General features: G+C 38.7%; 1 protein-coding gene across 2 annotated transcripts in view; it reads left to right on the top strand.

The window, feature by feature from the left end:
* The window catches only part of ANKK1 (ankyrin repeat and kinase domain containing 1), a 132655-nt gene that overhangs the window by 102982 nt on the left and 9898 nt on the right, over positions 1 to 19775 (top strand). For both annotated transcript variants that reach the window (XM_056543656.1, XM_056543657.1), the window contains 3 exons: positions 7747 to 7898; positions 10845 to 10894; positions 16535 to 16690. In XM_056543656.1, the coding sequence (XP_056399631.1) occupies positions 7747 to 7898; positions 10845 to 10894; positions 16535 to 16690 (358 nt within the window). The remainder of the gene's footprint in view (positions 1 to 7746; positions 7899 to 10844; positions 10895 to 16534; positions 16691 to 19775) is intronic.

Raw genomic sequence — 19775 nt, 5'->3', positions numbered from 1 at the left:
GTTTTCCACCGGAGTACCTCTTTAACAGTTTCTTGGTATGCCCTCCTATTCCTGAGATATGAGGGTTTATAGTTTTTCTGACAATCCAGGGGATTAGTCAGATGGACAGGATTTTATTTTAATATTGGGAGAGAATATCAGGTGACGGGCAGATTATACAGTCAGGGGGTGTGAATTTTGTACATTGAGGGGCAGTAATGCCTAATACACTCTCCCTGACTGTATAACCCCACCCATCACTTGATATTCCCTCCCGATATTAAATTATGTCCTGTCCATCTGACTGATTCTCTGCATTTTTAGACAAACTATAAACCCTCCCATCTCAGGAACAGGAGGGTGTATCAAGAAACTGTACAAAGGTCTGTGATCAGGGCGCCCTAAGATATTACATTATAATGCAACTTGATTTTTGGGGGCTATCCTTGGTCTTCTTTTTTTAAGTATAAAAGTAGGAGATATTTTTAATAATGGCCAGGAAAGCATAAATAATGTGAATATAATAAAAGCCTATAGTATCAAACATAATATTAACATATGAAGAAAACATGTTAATTTGTTAAAACCAAAATTTGTAAATACAAATACAACAAATGAAACATTATTACAGCACATTAGTCTTTTCCTTTTATTAAATGCAATTTGAAAAGATTATCCATTACAGCATTTGTATGATAGACACTATAACAAAAATAATATGAAGCACAGGTTCATCTTGGAAACTCTCACAACATATCAACTCAACAGGAAAACACATTAAACATTCTATACATTCTTATACACATAGAACAATAGAACCATGGAAGACAGATGGCAGAAAAAGACCCCTTTGTTCAGGTAGTGTTCCTCATATTATTTCCTTCTTACCTTAAGTATGTTTACATTAGGCCTGTTTAACCCCTTGAGGATGCAGACCTGTATTGACCTTGAGGACACAGACAATTTTCATTTTTGCACTTTTGTTTTTCTTCTCACCTTTCATTTTACCATTAAATGTATGATGAAACAAAAAAAAATTATTTGTGTGGGGAAATAAAAAAAAACTTGCAATTTTATTACTTTTGGGGTGTTCTGTTTTTATGTAGGGCTTTTTTTTGTAAAACTGACATGTTATCTTTATTCTGTAGGTTAATACAAAATGATACAAATACCGTAGTTACAAAGCTTTTATATTATTATATTACCTTAAAAAAGTCAAACCTTTTAAATCAAATCCATATGCTTAAAATTGCCCTATTCTTACCCCCATAACGTTCATATTTTTCTGTCTATAGGGCTGTTTGAGGGCTTTTTTTTTTGCACAGTGATCTGTAGTTTTTATTGGTATCATCTTGGTTTAGGCTACATTCACACTACCGTTGTGCCCCGTCAAGAACAGGTGTCACATTCTCTATTTATTTTTTTTTAAAGTTTAACAGCCGTCATTTTGATGGGGTGCAACGGGCAACAGTGGGTTCCAATGGACCCCATTATAGTCAATAGGGTCTGTCGGGCGCTGTTGTTTTTCAGGGGAAGTAGTGGGAAAAAAAGACAGTGCAAGCAGTATTTTTCCTCCCGCCATTCTCCCCCGTGGCCCCGGCAGCCATCACACTACCGTGTGACAACGGTTGTGTGAAAGGGGCCTAAGATGTATCTTTTGATGTTTTTCTGTACATTTCTTTCTGATATATGATGTAACCAAAGATACTCAATTCTGCTTTCTTTTTTGTTTGGTTTTTAAACGTTTAGGCTATTCACTTTAAAGCATCAATAATCCTGTATTTTAAGCCCTTAAGGACTTAATTTTTTTTTAATTAAGTTAATTAATTAACTTAATTAAGGTTTTTAATTTTTGCACTTTTGTTTTTTTCTCCTCACCTTCTAAAAATCATAATGCTTTCAATTTTCCACCTACAGACCTATATGAGGGCTTGTTTTTTGTGCTACCAATTTTACTTTGTAATGAAATAAGTCATTTCACCAAAAAATCTACGGCGAAACCAAAAATAATAACTATTTGTGGGAAAAAATGTAAAAAGAAAAAAAAATTAATTTTGTATTTTTTAGGGCTTTTGTTTCTATGCAGTGCACTTTTCAGTAAAGTTGACATGTTATCTTTATTCTGTAGGTCCATACGATTAAAATGATACCCAACTTATATAGGTTTGAAATTGTTTTACTTACCCCTATAACTATTCTATTTTTTTCCTATACAGGGATGTATGAGGGCTCACTTTTTGTGCTGTGATCTGTAGTTTTTATCTGTACCATTTTTGTTTTGATGGGACTTTTTGATTGCTTTTTATACATTTTAAAAAGTATACAAAGCGACCAAAAATATAATTTTTGGATTTTTTTTTACATATACGCCTTGTTATATTTTTATAGGTCGGACATTTTCGCACATGGCGATACAACATGATTGTTTTTAGTTATGTATTATTTTTTTAGTTAATAACTAAAATGCTGGTGTTACCCTAAATTCCCTTCTGAGCCCTCTAGTGCACCCACAGAACATTTTACGTTCACATATGAGGCATTTTCTTACTCGAGAGAAATGGGGTTCCACATTTTTGGGGGCTTTTTCTCCTTTTAAAAACTGGGTTTAAAAACTGGGTTTAAAAACAAGAACATGTGAGTGTAAAAATGAAGATTTTGAATTTTCTCCTTTACTTTGCTGCTATTTCTGTGAAACACCTAAAGGGTTAACAAACTTTCTGCAGGTCATTTTGAATACTTTCAGCAGTGCAGTTTTTATAAAGAGGTCATTTATGGGGTATTTCTAATATAAAGACCCTTGAAATCCACTCCAAAGCTGAACTGGTCCCTGAAAAATTCCGATTTTGAAGTTTTTTTGAAAAATTGGAAAATTGATGCTGAACTTTGAAGCCCTCTTATTGGTTCTTCTTTCAAACTAACCTCAGATTGTGCCCCCCTCGTTTTTGTTTTCAGGTTCATCCTCCTATTTTTCTGGTTATAAGTCTAGTTAAGTAGCCTAGCCCTCCACTTGCTTTCTCTTTTGTCTATATACCTTCTTGTTTAATTTTGAATCTGTCAGAAACCAGGAGCTCTAAGGCTATGTTCACGTGGGGAAGAAAAAATTCACAACTCACTAGTTCTAATCCATAACTATGTGTTTTCTTTCAAAGTGTACCATTTAACAAAAACTTTTGATATAATGTAGATAATACTATTATATCTATATTTGTAAAATACATTGGTTAATTTTTTTTTATATTTTTGGGTGAAAAAATGCTGTTCCTGCAGCTATTGCTTGTGTGCCGTGTGTCTGTAAGGAGACCAAATACAGGAAGTGAGGGCAGAACTAGCAGGGCTCTGTGCAGGCTCCTGGGCTGTCAATCATCCTGATGTGTTAGCCGGGAGCGTGTCATAGAGTCTAACAGCACAGAGCCCTGCTTGCCCTCAGTGCATAGAGCCCTGCTTGTCCTCAGTGTACAGGGCCCTGCTTGTCCTCAGTGTACAGAGCCCTGCTTGTCCTCAGTATACAGTGCTCTGCTTGTCCTCAGTGTACAGAGCCCTGCTTGTCCTCAGTGTACAGAGCCCTGCTTGTCCTCAGTGTACAGAGCCCTGCTTTTCCTCAGTGCACAGAGCCCTGCTTGTCCTCAGTGTACAGAGCCCTGCTTGTCCTCAGTGTACAGAGCCCTGCTTGTCTTCAGTGTACAGAGCCCTGCTTGTCCTCAGTGCACAGATCCCTACTTGTCCTCAGTGTACAGAGCCCTGCTTGTCGTCAGTGTACAGAGCCCTGCTTGTGTTCAGTGTACAGAGCCCTGATTGTCCTCAGTATACAGATCCCTGCTTGTCCTCAGTGTACAGAGCCCTGCTTGTCCTCAGTGTACAGAGCCCTGCTTGTCCTCAGTGCACAGAGCCCTGCTTGTCCTCCCACACTTCCTTTATTTGGACTCCTCACAGAGACACACAGACAATAGCTGTAGGGGCAAAAATATACACATTTTATAACCAATGTATATTACAAATATACATTTAAAGGTAGTATCTACCATATATAAAAAGTTTTTTTTAACAACAGGTACACTTTAACACTTTGCACTACAACTAGGTATAGTAATGTAATAGGAACAGAAGTGCAAAATAGATCAGCTCACCAACTCTTCATTAGCTGCACACATCAGAATAATAAGTCCCGGAGCACGGATGCATGGAGCCACTACTCCCCGATGGCAAAAGAGACATAAAGGAGGAATTTTTTTTTTCCTCCTTTATGTCTATTGTACTGTAATGTAACTTAAAGCATCTCTTCTCTATCTAAATACCCTGTGCATCTGCTCACATAATACTCACATATACTGGATAATATGTTTTCTAACTTATGTGGCAACCATGTGTTTATCTTGTGTATGCTCAGCTTACTTTCTTATATAACAACCCTCCCGGTCTAACAGGTCTTTATATCTCCTCAAGGCTCTGACTTGTGCAGCCTGCTATTCTATGCTTGTTTACATGTTATTCTTGCAGAATGTCTTGCTGTTTTTGTTGATCTTTTAAGGTCATGCTCTGCAAAAACCTCTTACTCTGTGGTTTCAAGCCAACACTAAATATAAGGAATCTTTCTGCTGGTTTTGAACACTGCCTGAATATAGAACTACCCCATAGCTGTAGCTATATTTAGAGATTAAAGGGGTACTCCACTGGAAAACTTTTTTTTAATCAACTGATGCCAGAAAGTTAAATAGATTTGTAAATTACTTTTATAAAAAAAATCTTAATCCTTCCAGTACTTATCAGCTGCTGTATGCTCCACAGGAAGTCCTTTTCTTTTAGAATTTCATTTCTGTCTGACCATAGTGCTCTCTGCTGACACCTCTGTCCATGTCAGGAATTGTCCAGAGACGGAGAGGTTTGCTATGGGGATTTGCACCATGCTCTGTACAGTTCCTGACATGGACAGAGGTGTCAGCAGAGAGCACTGTGGTCAGACAGAAAGGAAATTAAAAAAGAAAATAACTTCCTGTGGAGCATACAGCAGCTGATAAGTATTGGAAGGATTGAAATTTTTTAATAGAAGTAATTTACAAATCTATTTAACTTTCTGCCACCAGTTGATTAGAAAAAAAAATGTTTTCCTGTGGAGTACCCCTTTAAGACTAACAACAGAATGCTGGAGGTACACAAAGTGCTATCTTTAACAGTCCCATGCTATAAATGCCTGGGTATAGAGTACCCACCCAAAGAATGACCGGAAATTGTGTTATTGTCAATCCAAGAACTGCAAGAATACATTACTTCACACACACTTGCTAGGTAATACAGTTTACTTAAAAGGGTACTCCACAGGAAAACATTTTTTTTTTCTAATCAACTAGTGCCAGAAAGTTAAACTGATTTGTACATTACTTCTAATAAAAAATCTTAATCCTTCCATTACTTATCAGCTGCTGAATGCTCCACAGGAAGTTATTTTCTCTTTGAATTTCCTTTCCGTCTGACCACAGTGCTCTCTGCTGACACCTCTGTCCATGTCAGGAACTGTCCAGAGCATGAGCAAACCTTTACTGCTCTGGACATTTCCTGACATGGACAGAGGTGTCAGCAGAGAGCACTGTGGTTAGACAGAAATTCAAAAAGAAAATAACTTCCTGTGGGGAGCATACAGCAGCTGATAAGTACTGGAAGGATTAAGACTTTTTAATAGATGTAATTTACAAATCTTTTTATCTTTCTGGCACCATTTGATTAAAAAAAAGTTTTCCAGTGGAGTACCCCTTTAACTGGTTAACAACCATGGACGTGTATACTCGTCTATGTCCCCTTAACCGCTGTATGAAGCGGCTCCCAAATCGAGCCCGCGTCATACAGGCCGGCCTCCAGCTGATTCTTTTAGCTGGGGGCCGGCATTAACCCTTTAGATTGGCGCTGTCAAAGTTTACAGCGGCGTCTAAAGGAAGCTGTGAACACTCCCTGGTGGTCCAGTGGGGTGGATCGCTCCCAGCAGCGCGATCGCAGGGGGGGAGCAATCCACTGTGGAGGTAGCCAGGGGGCTGCGGCTGTCCCGACTCTCGCATTGATAAAGCCTGGCAGGACCAGGCTTTATTAATGAAGCGCAGATCACACAGATCAATATGGTTCTATGATCTCTATAAGGAATCTAATGATTCCTCCTAAAAGTCCCTTAAGGGGACTAATAAAGTGTAAAATAAATAGTTTAATAAAAGTTTAAAAAAAAACATACATTAACCCCTTCCTTAAAAGTTTAAATCACCCCCCTTTTCCAAAATTCCATATAAAAAATATAAAAACATAATAAAATTAAACACATGTGATATCACCCTGTGCGTAAATGTCTGAAGTATAAAAATATATAGTTAATGAAACCGCATGGACAATGGCGTATACGTTAAAAAATACCAAAGTACAAAAATATGTATTTTTGGTCACTTTGTATACTCCAAATTTTTTTAATAAAAAATGATCAAAAAGTCCCATCAAAACAAAAATGGTACTGATGAAAACTTCAGTTCATAGCGCTAAAAATGAGCCCTCATACCACCCTGTATACAAAAAAATTAAAAAGTTATAGGGGTCATTATACTTATTTTGGTGCATGTAGTTATAATATTTTTTAAAGTAGTGAAATAAAGAAAAAAACTATATAAATTGGGTATCATTGTAACCGTATGGACCTACAGAATAAAAATATGGTGTCATTTTAACCGAAAAGTGCACTGTGTAGAATGGGGAGACCCCAAGTGCCTTTTTTTCCCCAATTTTGCCTCACAAATATATTTTTTCTGGGTTCGCCATAAATTTTGTGGTGAAATGATTGATGTCATTGCAAAGTACAATTGGTGTTGCAAAAAACTATGCCCTCATGAGGTGCAAAATTTAAAGTGTTTCGATTTTTAGAAGGTGATGAGGAAAAAATGAAAGTGCAAAATGGGAAAAACCTGTGGTCCTTAAGGGGTTAAGTGGAAAGGATATCAAAAATACAAGACACAAGAATATAAAGATACAAGACATGTAAAAGGTATATCAGTATAATACATAGAAATAAGTAAAATTAATAACAGATGAAACATACAAGGCAGCTATGCAGTCACTTTAGTCTTGAGTATGATCTCTTTTGGGCATATTATTGTTTCTTATTCAGTACTTCTAAACCTGCGTGTCACAAACTGTTGCAAAACTACAACTCTCAGCATAAAGCAGGCTGGGAGTTATAGTTTTGCAACAGCTGGAGGCACCCAGTTTGGGAGAAACTGCTCTAGATGGTTGCTCACATAAGCTTTATTTTTGATGTGCAATTCTTCCTGTCCCCATACAGTGCTAAACATCCTTAGAAGCCTTAGACCACAGGATAGGGGATAAATGTCACGTGTGCTCATTTCAGAAGGTTGGGGGCTGGAGCGCATGAGGATAGGTAAGTAGCGGGGCCCCACACAAGAGATTGCAGGAGGTTCCAGCAGTTATACCCCCACGAGTAGGCACTTATTCCCTATCCTATGGAAAAGGGATATGTTTCAGTTCCTGGAGTACTCATTTATCACCAGCAGTGTTAATGAAAGTAATATAAGTTACCTTTACTTAGATTCTCCAAAAAATCCATTACTAAATCAATTTGCAGTTTTGAACAAATCTAAAAAAAATGTTTTATTCTTCACTGACTCCACAATAGGCAAATCGTTCATATTGTATTTGAAGCAGAATTTAGATTTATGATTTCAACAAGATGTTAATGTAACAGCATTATATATTACATGTCACTATAATGACGATTTTTCTCTCTTCCAGATTTCTGATTTTGGCCTATCCAAATGGAAAGAAAATTCAACTCGAAAGGAATATATAGAGAGGTCTGCTATCAAAGGAACTCTAAACTACATCCCCCCAGAGGTATTTCTGGAGAGTAGCCGGGTGCCAGGAATTAAATATGACGTGTACAGGTATGTTGAAAAGTGTTCAACCCAATGACCAGAAAATGACAGTTACATCTTTATGAGTCATGTACAGTACTGTAAACATTAAGTAATCATAGAACATAATATGAAATAATACTATGATGATCATCAGTGTGTCATTTCATTTACTGAAATCTGTCATCCTGTGACATAGAAATGAAATGTCACAAATGATATAAAAGGAATATAGAAAATGTTTTGTCATGTTCAAGTTGTACCTCATATATTCTGCTAAAAGAAGAATTCTTGCATACTGACGACTGTTTATTATTCAATTATTAATAAATAATAATACCAGTTTGCATACCTCTAGATTAAATGCCAAAAGGACTTAAAGGGGCACTCTGCCTCTAAACATCTCGTGGCCTATCCAAAGGAGAGAGGATAAGATTTCTGATCGCGGGGGTCCGGCTGCTGGGACTCCTCACAATCTCCGTGCAGTCACCCAGCATTCCAACATTATGTTCAGAATGTTTGGTTCAGGCGGCTGTGGTTGTGATGCCACACCCCCTCCCAAAGACATGAATGTAGAGGGTCATCACAAGGGGGCGTGGCATGATGTTACGACCACAGCTGCCCAAACCCAGCATTCTGAACATAACACCGGGTAACTGCATGAAGTTCACAGACCCGCCGTGATCAGACATCTTATCCTTATCCATCCTTTGGATAGGGTATAAAATGTCTAGGGGTGGAGTACCCCTTTATCCAATGTAATAAACAATTACAATATATTTGTTAAAGTAACACAATTTCTAAAAAGAAGGAGTGGTCAAACACTGGTGACTGGTGAAAGTACCATACTATGCCATGGGGGGGGGGGGGGATAATTAATGCTCTTCCTGCCTCTCAGAACACTCACCCTGAAGTGATTGGCTATCTCATGCTTAAATTCCTAAGTGTGAACTGTGCAACAGAATCCCATTGACAGCAATGGGACTCTGCTTTACCAGAAAGTCTGGTTAGTTCAAAAGCAAAGGTTGTGCATTTAATAGGCAGAAGCCACAATTCTGGTTCCAAAATTCTCCTGCTGATGTGAATACCTCGGGATATTAGATATGGGTTCGTTGGGGAGCTATTACAGAGAGAATTCCATAATATGTGAGTATTCAGAAAGAGTAGGTGTATAATCAACTAGCAGTGGTAATACACTTATTCATAATACTCCACTAGGAAAAGGTATAGCCTAGTACCTATGAATGATCAGTACCCCCAACTATCGGCAATGGACAGTGGATATACTTAGTATGCAGTAAGTCAGTGCAAAATACTATAAGGCTGTGTATATCACAATAAACCATCAGCTCAATACAATATAGCAAAATGTTTTTATATTAGTAGGCTAGAAGGCTATTGACAATGTACAAGAAATTAATAGTGGGCGTACTGGCTTGTTCTGCCCCTTGGCCACATCGATGGGATATGGATGAATGTAGATAATTTTCTCCACTCGGGCATCAGTAGATATATAAGGCATTGAGTCCATTACTTTCCATTAGGCACATATTACTTGTGGCCTTGATATGAGCATCATCACTTCTTGTACATTATTAACAGGCTTCTAGTGCTACTGCTGACACATATAAACATTTACTTATTGTATTGAGCTGATGGGTGTACACGGCATAACAGTATTTTGTACTTCAAACTGTCTGACGCACTACATACAAAACCCATTGTTTTTACAAAGTTATTTGTGCTCTCACTCCCTGGTTGCTCAATTTTAAGGAATACTTCTCATACGTGAGTCACCGAAGAGTAATCATGCAAATAGCTTTCAACTGCTGTGACAACAATATATACGGCACCAAAATCAAGCTCAGTACATGAAAACAGCACCAGAGCCAATCTTGCAAACATACATTTAGCACAATACCAGAATTCAGCTCATACATATATTTTGCACAATAACCAAGCTCTTAACATACATACAATACTAGAACTAACCTCATTATAATAGTGCTGCCCTAAATTTGTACTTGTTAATCACATACATCAGTAGGAATAAGATTAGTATAAGTATCTACTGCTAAATTAAGTTAACCTATTACCATATAAGTTTGTTCTGTGTGAAACTACATGTCACAGTATAACCCTAAAGGCTTTTTCATTGAATTGCATACATTATAGGCTAAAATACATTTGGAAATCCCCGCTCTGTGCCCATAAAAATAATAGTGTCACAGTGAGCGTCCCTGAATAAAACAAGTGCCACACTGGGTACCTAAATAAATTATGCCTCACACTATAGTCTATTCCCTAACCTGGGGCTCGGAGATCAAATGTAACCCACAGTATGCCACCTGAATAAAACACTCCCTATTACTATGTCCCTGAATGCAAAAGTGTCCTTAAATAGAAAATGCCCCAACCCTACCATAAGGAATACCTATCGTCCTCTGTTCCCATGTAGTCATTTAACTGTTGTCAGACAGACAAGGCCTGGATGATTATGGCAGACTTCTGTGGAATAGCTTCTGTAAACCCTTTAGCGCCATTGCTATACTCAATTCATTCAATCCTCCAGCGTTTTTCTGTTTTTTTACATAACTTACCTTTATATTCATTCTCAATTGTAAACAAACATTTAAACTCATAGATAAAAATATTTTCCCTTGGTTCCATGCTTTTTGCCATCTAAACTAAATTGCCATCCTTATCTTATTGCTACCCTTGATCACACTGTACAGATTAGAACTTATCAATACAATGATAAAACTAATAGCAGGATTGCCTACAGCTTGTAGGAACACCTTTAAACCAGATCTCTTCCCAGATGAATTGTCAATTTGCGGTTTGTGTCTTTGCTGGAAATACTTGGGATAACAGTACTTTTTTTGAAAAGAATAAAGATGCCACAAAGCAGAAAATACTGTAGCTGTCACTTTGTCAAACATGGAGTCATTATTCTGTGTATTCTTTGTATTTCAGCTATGCAATTGTTATCTGGGAGCTTCTGAGTCAGAAAAAGCCTTTTGTAGGTAAATATTCTTGTTACGCTATTTATGTCAAATTCATATTTTGGCAACGTGTCCACCTCAATGGAAAGTGAAGTGCGTATAAATATATAGTGACTGCAAAAAATGATAGAGTTGGAAGGGGCACAAAGAAAAAATAAATAAAGGCTATGCAATTATTTTACAATTGGAAGGTACTGTATGTATGTAGAAAACGGGGGGCCTGATCCAGAGTATTGATTTTTTTTTTTTTTTTTGTGAAAATTTATTTTACATGGAATCATGTTTATAAATTTCAGGCTTTTGCTTTTAGTTAACTTTTAATTTAGTTTTATAAGCAAGACATGGAAGAGGTGCAAATTATTCCATTATGGTTTATCTCCATGTAGGTTCAATTCCTAGTCTTGGTTTACAAATAGATGTAAATTACTGACTGAAATACTGCCATGGGTGAGCTCTCACATTGCAAATTTGTTGCATTGTTTAGTTTGCAGGGTCTGAATCTAAATTCCATTACATTATGCAGAAGATCAAAATGAATTCAAAATTCAAAAAGATCAGAATAAAAATTTACAGCTGTATAGCTCTATGCTAAGGAACCATACAGTCTTCATGTACACAGAATTTTGCCAAAATTTTAGCCATAAAATAGTTGGTAAGTTTGAAAAAAATTCAGGCTCATGAAGTTTAATGTATCAATCTAAAGGATGTGCTACTATGTATAATTGGGCATTGTTCCTGCACTGTAAAATCAAAACAAAAAAGGCTGTAAAATAGGTAAAAAAGCTGCCTTTTAAAAAAAAAAATATAATAATGTTCTATATTAAGGTCTATGGAAAAGCAGATGTCAGCACAGACATTGTTTAAAAAAAAAGTCTGTAATTTCAGCATTCGAGTTACTGCTGTTTTTCATAAACAATGTATGCGCTGGTGCCACTTTGTGTAAAATTTTAAATGGTACTCCAAGTATAAGGGATAAGTGTCTGATCGCAGGGAGTTCCACAGCTGAAATCAACCGTGACCTCTTGCATGGCACTCTGGCTCTCCTCGGACACAGAGCAGGGGTCTTCATACCCCCTCCATACAACTCTATCAGAGAGCTGGAGATACATGAGCATTGTACTCGTGTATCTTCAGCTCTCCCATAGAGATGCATGGAGCGGGCATGTCGACTCCTGCTCTGTGCACGAGTAGAGCCTTAGCTCTACGAAAGACACAACAGGGGGTTCTAGCAGTCAGATCCCCTGCAATCAGACACTTAACCTCTATCATTTGGAAAGGGGATACATTTTGTAAACCGGAGTACCCCTTTACTATGACACATTACTAGATTTAGAAAAGGCACCTTTTTTTGCTTTGATTTTACAGTATGTGAATATAACCTTAGAGTTACAGAGAAATATTTCTAGCAATATAACATATTCTTATTAGTAATATACAGGTAAAGCTTATGGTTGTGTGTTTTAAGAGCATTGCACAAATCTCAAAACAGCAGGGGAACCATTAATCTCTTGGGGACGCAGGGTGTATGCATATGCTCTGCATCTCCGATCCTTAAGGACTCAGGGCGTACCTGTACACCCTCAGCATTTCTGGTCCCTGCCGATCCCTGGGCGAGGACCAGACCGGAATGCCTGCTGAAATCATTCAGGAGGCATTCCATGACATCACTGAGGGGGGTCCTAATCGCTGGTCAATTCAGACCAGCGATTTGCGGCGATTCCAGGTCATATGGGTCTCCAGTGACCTGGGAAATAAGGGGATCGGGGCTGTTCGACACAGCCCCGGTCCCCCTGAAGGGATAGGAGTGAGGTGGCAGGGGTGCCACTCCTCCTAGCCCTTGGATTTGATCAGTCAGAAGCGACCAACCAATCGCAGAAGGGGGGCGGTGTGTGTGTGTTAAAGTTCAGTTCCCCTGCTCTGCCCACCCATGGGTGTCCGGGCAGAGTGGGGGAATGGTGGAGCTCATCAGATCCAGGTGGCGGCGATGACGTCATCCAGCGTCGGTGATACTGATGTCATGGTGGCGGCACAGAATTTCACTGGCGGCGATCAGGGTAAGTGGCCTGGAGGACCACAGTTTAGAGTCTCTAAGCTGTGGCCCTTCAGATCTTGCAAAACTAAAAGTTTTGCAACATCTAGACCACTGTGCAGTGGTCTCTAAACTGTGGCCATCCAGATGTTTCATAACTACAACTCCCAGCATGCACGAACAGCAAACTGCTGTCTCGGCATGCTGGGAATTGTAATTGTGTGCCTCCAGCTGTTGCATAACTACAACTCCCAGCATACACGGTTTGTCAGTGCATGCTGGGAGTTGTAGTTTTGCCACAGCTGGAGGCACACTTGTGAGGAAACACAGAGTTAGGTGACAGAACCTAACTCAGTGTTTCCACACCTGTGTGCCTCCAGCAGTTGCAAAACTACAACTCCCAGCATGCACTGACAGACAGTGCATGCTGGGAGTTGTAGTTTTGTAACAGCTGGAGGAACACTGGTGGGGACGCACTGAGTTTGTCTGTTACCTAACTCTGTGTTTCCTCACAAGTGTGCCTCCAGCTGTGGCTGAACTACAACTCTCAGTAAAGTAAAGGGTACAGAATCTACAGGGTACATTCACACGGGCAGGTGTTTACAGTGAGTTTTCCGCTGCAAGTTTGAGATGTGGCAAATTTTTCACCGCAGCTCAAACTCCCAGCGGGAAACTCGCTGTGAACTCCTGCCCGTGTGAATGTACCCTAAAAACACTACACTACACAACACAAAATAAAGGTTAAAACACTGTATATACATACATACATACACATACCCCTACACAGCCCCCCCCCCCCATAAAAATTAAAAATGCCTCGTACAGCAGTGTTTCCAAAAAAGGGCCTCAAGCTGTTGCAAAACGCCAACTACCAGCATTGCCGGACAGCCATTGACTGTCCAGGCATGCTGGGAGTTTTGCAACAGCTGGAGGCACCCTGTTTGGGAAATACTGCTGTATGGTATTTGTGGTGGCGGAGGCAATGCATCCGGGTCTGTCCCTATGCAATTCCCTAATTTAGGCCTTAAATACGCATGAAGCTCTCTCACTTCAGAGCCCTGTCGTATTTCAAGGCAGTATTTCAACAGTTTACACCCACATATGGGGTATTTCCGTACTCGGGTGAAATTGCGTTCCAAATTTTGGGGGACTTTTTCTAATTTTACCCCTTATGAAATGGAAAAGTTGGGGGCTACACCAGTTTGTTAGTGTGAAAAAATTATTTTTTTTACACTAACATGCTGTTGTTGTCCCATACTTTTTATTTTCACAAGAGGTAAAAGGAAAAAACGACCCCCAAAATGTATAACACAATTTCTACTGAGTACGGAAATACCCCATATGTGGGTGTAAAGTGATCTATGGACGCACAACAGGGCTCATGCACCATGTACATTTGAGGCATAAATTGGTGATTTGCACAGGGGTGGCTGATGCAACGGTTCTGACATAAACACACACACACAAAAAAAACACCCACATGGGACCCCATTTTGGAAACTACACCCTCACGGAACGTAACAGGGGTATAGTGAGCCTTAACACCCCACAGGCGTTGAACAATTTTTCACTAAAGTTGGACGTGAAAATGAAAAATTCGATTTTTTTCACTAAAAGGCGGGTGTTACCCCAATTTTTTTTCACAAGGGGTAATAGTAGAAAAAGCCCCTCAAAATGTTTAACACCATTTATTCTGAGTATTTAAATACCCCATATGTGGACGTAAAGTGCTCTGTGGGCGCACTACAGGGCTCAGAAGAGAAGGAGCGCCATTGGACTTTTGGAGAGAGAATTTGACTGAAATTGAAGGCAATGTGTGTTTTCAAAGCCCCCATGGTGCCAGAACAGTGCCCCCCCCACATGTGACCCCATTTTGTAAACTAAACCCCTCCCTGAATGTAATAAGGGGTACAGTGAGAATTTACACCCCAAAGGTGTCTTACAGATTTTTTGAACAGTGGTCCATGAAAATGAAAAATTAAGTTTTTCATTTGCACAGCATACTGTTCTAAAAGTCTGTAAAACGCCAGTGGGGTGTAAATGCTCACTGCAACCCGTATTACATTCCATGAGGGGTGTAGTTTCCGAAATAGAGTTCACTGGGGGTTCACTGTTCCAGCACCATGGGGGCTTTGTAAATGCACACAGCCCCCGACTTCCATTCCAAACAAATTCTCTATTCAAAAGCCCAATGGCGCTCCTTCTGTTCTGAGACCTGTAGCGTGCCAGCAGAGCACTTTACGTCCACATGTGGGATATTTCCTTACTCGAGTGAAATTGGGCTTAAAATTTTGGGGTCCATTTTCTCCTATTACCCCATGTGAAAATTAAAAATTTGGAGTAACACCATCATTTTAGTGTTAAAAATAAAAAATGTCATTTTCATGTCCAACTTCCATGCAAACCTGTCAACGCCTGTGAGGTGTTAAGGCTCATTATACCGCTTGTTACTTTCCTTGAGGGGTGTAGTTTGCCAAATGTTGTGCCATGTGTCTTTTTTTTGCTGTTCTGGCCGCTTCCTAAATGTGAAATGCCCCCCAAAAACCATTTCAGCAAAATTCTCTCTCCAAAAGCCCAATGGCTCTCATTCTTTTCGGAGACCTGTAGTGCACCAGCAGAGCACTTTACATCCACATATGGGGTATTTCCTTACTCAAGAGAAATTGGGCTACACATTTTGCGAGGCTTTTTCTCCTTATAACCCTTGTAAAAATTGAAAAAATTGGGCTACATGAACACGTTAGTTTAAAAAATTGAGATTTAGATTTTTCTCCTCCATTTTGCTGCTGTTCCTGTGAAACACCTAAAGGGTTAACAAACTTTATAAATATCATTTTGAATACTTTCAGGGGTGCAGTTTCTATAATGAGGTAATTTGTGGAGTATTTCTCACAGAAAGGCCCCTCAAATCCGCTTCAAACTTAACTAGTTCTTGACAAAGTCAGATTTAAAAATTTTCGTGAGCATTTAGAAAATTGCTGCTATACTTTGAAGCCCTCTAATGTCTTCAAAAAGTAAAAACTTGTCAACTTTATGATGCCAACATAAAGTAGACATATTGTATTTTTGAATCAATATATAATTTAATTGGAATGTCCATTTTCCTTATAAGCAGAGAGTTTCAAAGTTCGAAAAATGCACAATTTTCAAAATTTTCATGACATTTGGGGATTTTTCACCAAGAAAGGAAGTAACAATGAAAATGTACCACTATGTTATAGAAGAACATGTATCTTAAAAAACTGTCTCAGAATCAGAATAAAAGGTAAAAGCATCTCAGAGTTTTTAATGCATAAAGTGAGAGTGGTCAGAATTGCAAAAAAAAGGTCTGCGTCCTTAAAAAAAAGCTTTTTTTCCCAAAAATGCAGGACCCTTCTTATCTTATATTTATAGCAGCATTTGTCGATTATACCCAAAAATAATATTGCCATACAGTGCCCAAATAATTCCATATGGTTTGCAATAGAATCAAGGATTGCAAGAATATATTGGTTAGTTTACTCAAGTATTGAGATAAAGAATAAAAAGTGGTAATTCATTGTAAATGAATTTACAATATTTTGGTAGCCCAGCCTACAATTATAAATATAGTTTGCTGCAAATAAACTGTATTTTAATCCCTGTATCTTTAGGTAGCAGCATGATGACTGTGATAGTAAAAGTAGCAGCCGGGCAGCGGCCTCCCTTAGAGGACATTTCAGAAGATGGTCCTGTGGAATGTCAACAAATGATTGACCTAATGAAGAGGTGCTGGAACCAGGATCCAAATAAACGGCCATGCTTCTCTGGTTTGTATCCTTTTATTCCATGCGTAGAGCCAATGCATCCATGTACCACAGTCAGTCATGGATAAGAATAATTAGAATATAGTTCTGCATTTCTCCTGCTGGGCAAATGCATGGCCAGACCTTAAAGGGGTACTCCTTTGGAAAACTTTTTTTTAGATCAACTGGTGCTAGAAAGTTAACCAGATTTGTAAATTGCTTCTATCAAAAAATCATAATCCTTCCAGTACTTTTTGGGGGCTGTATACCACAGAGAAAATGTTTTTCTTTTTGGATGTCTCTTATGTCACGACCACGGTGCTCTCTGCTGACCTCTGCTGTCCATTTTAGGAACTGTCCAGAGTAGGAGAAAATTCCCATAGCAAACATATGTTGCTCTGGACTTTTCCTATAATGGACAGCAGAGGTAAGCAGAGAGCACTATGGTCATGACATAAGAGAAATCCAAAAAGAAAAACATTTCCTCTGTATTATACAGCCCCTAAAAAGTACTGGAAGGATTAAGATTTTTTTAATAGAAGTAAATCTGTTTAACTTTCTGGCACCAGTTGATTTAAAAAAAAAAAAAAGTTTTCCACGGGAGTACCCCTTTAATTCCCCCACATATAATACCTAAAATTTCTTCAATATAATTTAGAAGTGAGTGCAAATCTTGTAGATTAGAGCTAGCCTAGATTGTCAAAAAAAGATATATATTTAAAAAAAAAGTAATTAAAACTGAAGAAATGCTTACTACTTAATGCTTATTACCCAGTATGACAAAAAAATTCTAAATATTAAAATGACATAAGAAGCTTGCCCAATTCAAGCTAGATGCCACTAGAAGGCATTTTTTGTACGATATTGGAAAGAGAAAAAAAAAAGACATTACAAAAATTCTAGAATGTTGGATGGATTAAATGTTATTATATCATTTTAAAGAAAGAGATCGTGAACGTGAACATTTAGGGACAAGGCACTCAATTTCATCACATTGTAGATTTGGATGTGTATTGTTAATTCAGTTTAATTCTATTTGCTTGAAGGAGCTATCTGAACGGTGTCACCCATCTTAAGCAGAGACTTTATTGTTATAGTTATTACAATTATAATTTATTTGTTTGCTCCCCTTACCCTCTTTCCTTGTTTTCTTGTTGTTTTCCTTTTGAAATAATTTTTATCACATTTTTCCAATAAGTATACAAAGAGAAAAGAACATAATCTTTCCTTTTTGTTGAAACAAATCAAATAACTAAATGAACAATCATTTATTTATAAAACAAAAGCAAAAAACAAAAGGCTATAAATAGTCTCCTATGGGGACATAAAAAGTTAAAAAAAGAAAAAAGTAAAAAAAAAGTTCAAAAATATGTATAAAAATTAGAAAAATCCCCTCCCTCAATGAAAATGTAAATAGTCCCTTTTTCCCATTTTACCCCCAAAAAGCATAAACATTTTTTTTATAAACATATTTGGTATTGCTCATGCATAAGTGTTCGAACTATCAAACTATAATGATTATGATCCCGTACGGTGAATGGCGGTACGTTACGGTGAAAAGCCCAAAATTGCTGCTTTTTGTCACATTATGTTCCCAAAAAAAGTATACAAAATTAATATTATATCACATGTACGCAAACGTGGTACTGATAAAAACTACAGATCATGGTGCAAAAATAGATCAATTGTAACCTCTTCATGACACAGATGGCGTATGGATACGCCCTGCATTCCGAGTACTTAAGGACACAGGGCGTATCCATACGCCGGTGGGAAATCCGGTCCCCACCGCTAGCCGGTTGGGGACCAGAGCCGGATGTCTGCTGAAATCATTCAGCAGGCACCCCGGCACATCGCCCAGGGGGGTCCTGAGACCCCCCCATGTCGGCGATCAGAGAAAATTGCATGTGAATTCAGACATGCGATTTTCTCCAATTCTGGGCTGATCGGGTCTCTGGTGACCCGATCCCCCGGAAAATAGGGCTCATCGGAGCCCCGATCAGCCTAAGGGATAGGAGTGAGGTCGCAGAGCTGCGATCTCCTCCTATCCCCTGCCATTAGTCACAATGGAGTTCTGACCAATGGCAGCGCAGGACAGGGGGTTGCCATGGCAACCCCCCGTTATGCCCACCCCTGGATGTCGAGGGGATCTGGGAAGAAGATGGAGCAGTACCTGCAGGAGAAGATGTCTGGGGACCCGGGATATTTGTGGGAGCCTGCTGGATACTGGATCAGATAGGGAATCGTCGGGGGGGGGGGGGGGGGGGGTATTGAAAGTTAAAGTAAAACAGTCTTTACTGTGGCAACCACTAGGAAGGCCAAACTGCAACTCCCAGCATGCCCAGACAGCCAAAGGCTGTCTGGGCATGCTGGGAGTTGTAGTTTTGCAACATTTGGAGGGTCACAGTTTGGAGACCACTGTTACAGTGGTGCCCAAACGGTAGCCCTCCAGATGTTGCCAAACTACAACTCTCAGCATGCCTCGACTGCCCAGGCATGCTGGGAGTTGTAGTTCTGTAACATCTGTCCCTTCAGATTTAGCAATTTTCATGACATTTTTGAAAATTGCTGCTCTACTTTGAAGCCCTCTAATTTTTTCAAAAAGCAAAAATATGTCCATTTTATGATGCCAACATAGTGGACATATTGTATTTGTGAAAAAAAATGAAATTTATTGTGAATATCCATTTTCCTTACAAGTAGAGAGCTTCAAAGTTAGAAAAATGCTACATTTTCATGAAATTTGGGGATTTTTCACCAAAAAAGGATGCAAGTAACGGCGAAAATGTACCACCAAAATAAAGTAGAGTATGTCTCGAAAAAACAATCTCAGAATCAGAATATTCGGTAAAAGCATTTTCGCGTTATTAATTCGTAAAGTGATGGTGGTCAGAATTGCAAAAAAGGACTCAGTCCTTAAGGTGAAAAAGGGTTGCGTCCTTAAGGGGTTAAACATACTTTTTTTGTAAAAAAAAAAAAGTTTCTTTTTTAAAGCAGTACAGTAATGGAAATGTATGAAATCATGGTATCATTTAAATTTTATTGACCCCCAGAATAAAAAAAACATGTCAATTTTATCGTAAAGTGTACAGCGTAAAAGCAAAACCCT

The sequence above is a fragment of the Hyla sarda genome, chromosome 10 (assembly GCF_029499605.1).
Source record: "Hyla sarda isolate aHylSar1 chromosome 10, aHylSar1.hap1, whole genome shotgun sequence".
Classification (NCBI taxonomy): domain Eukaryota; kingdom Metazoa; phylum Chordata; class Amphibia; order Anura; family Hylidae; genus Hyla; species Hyla sarda.
Note: the sequence above shows the minus strand (reverse complement) of the source record. Positions and strands in the feature narration are given on the sequence as shown.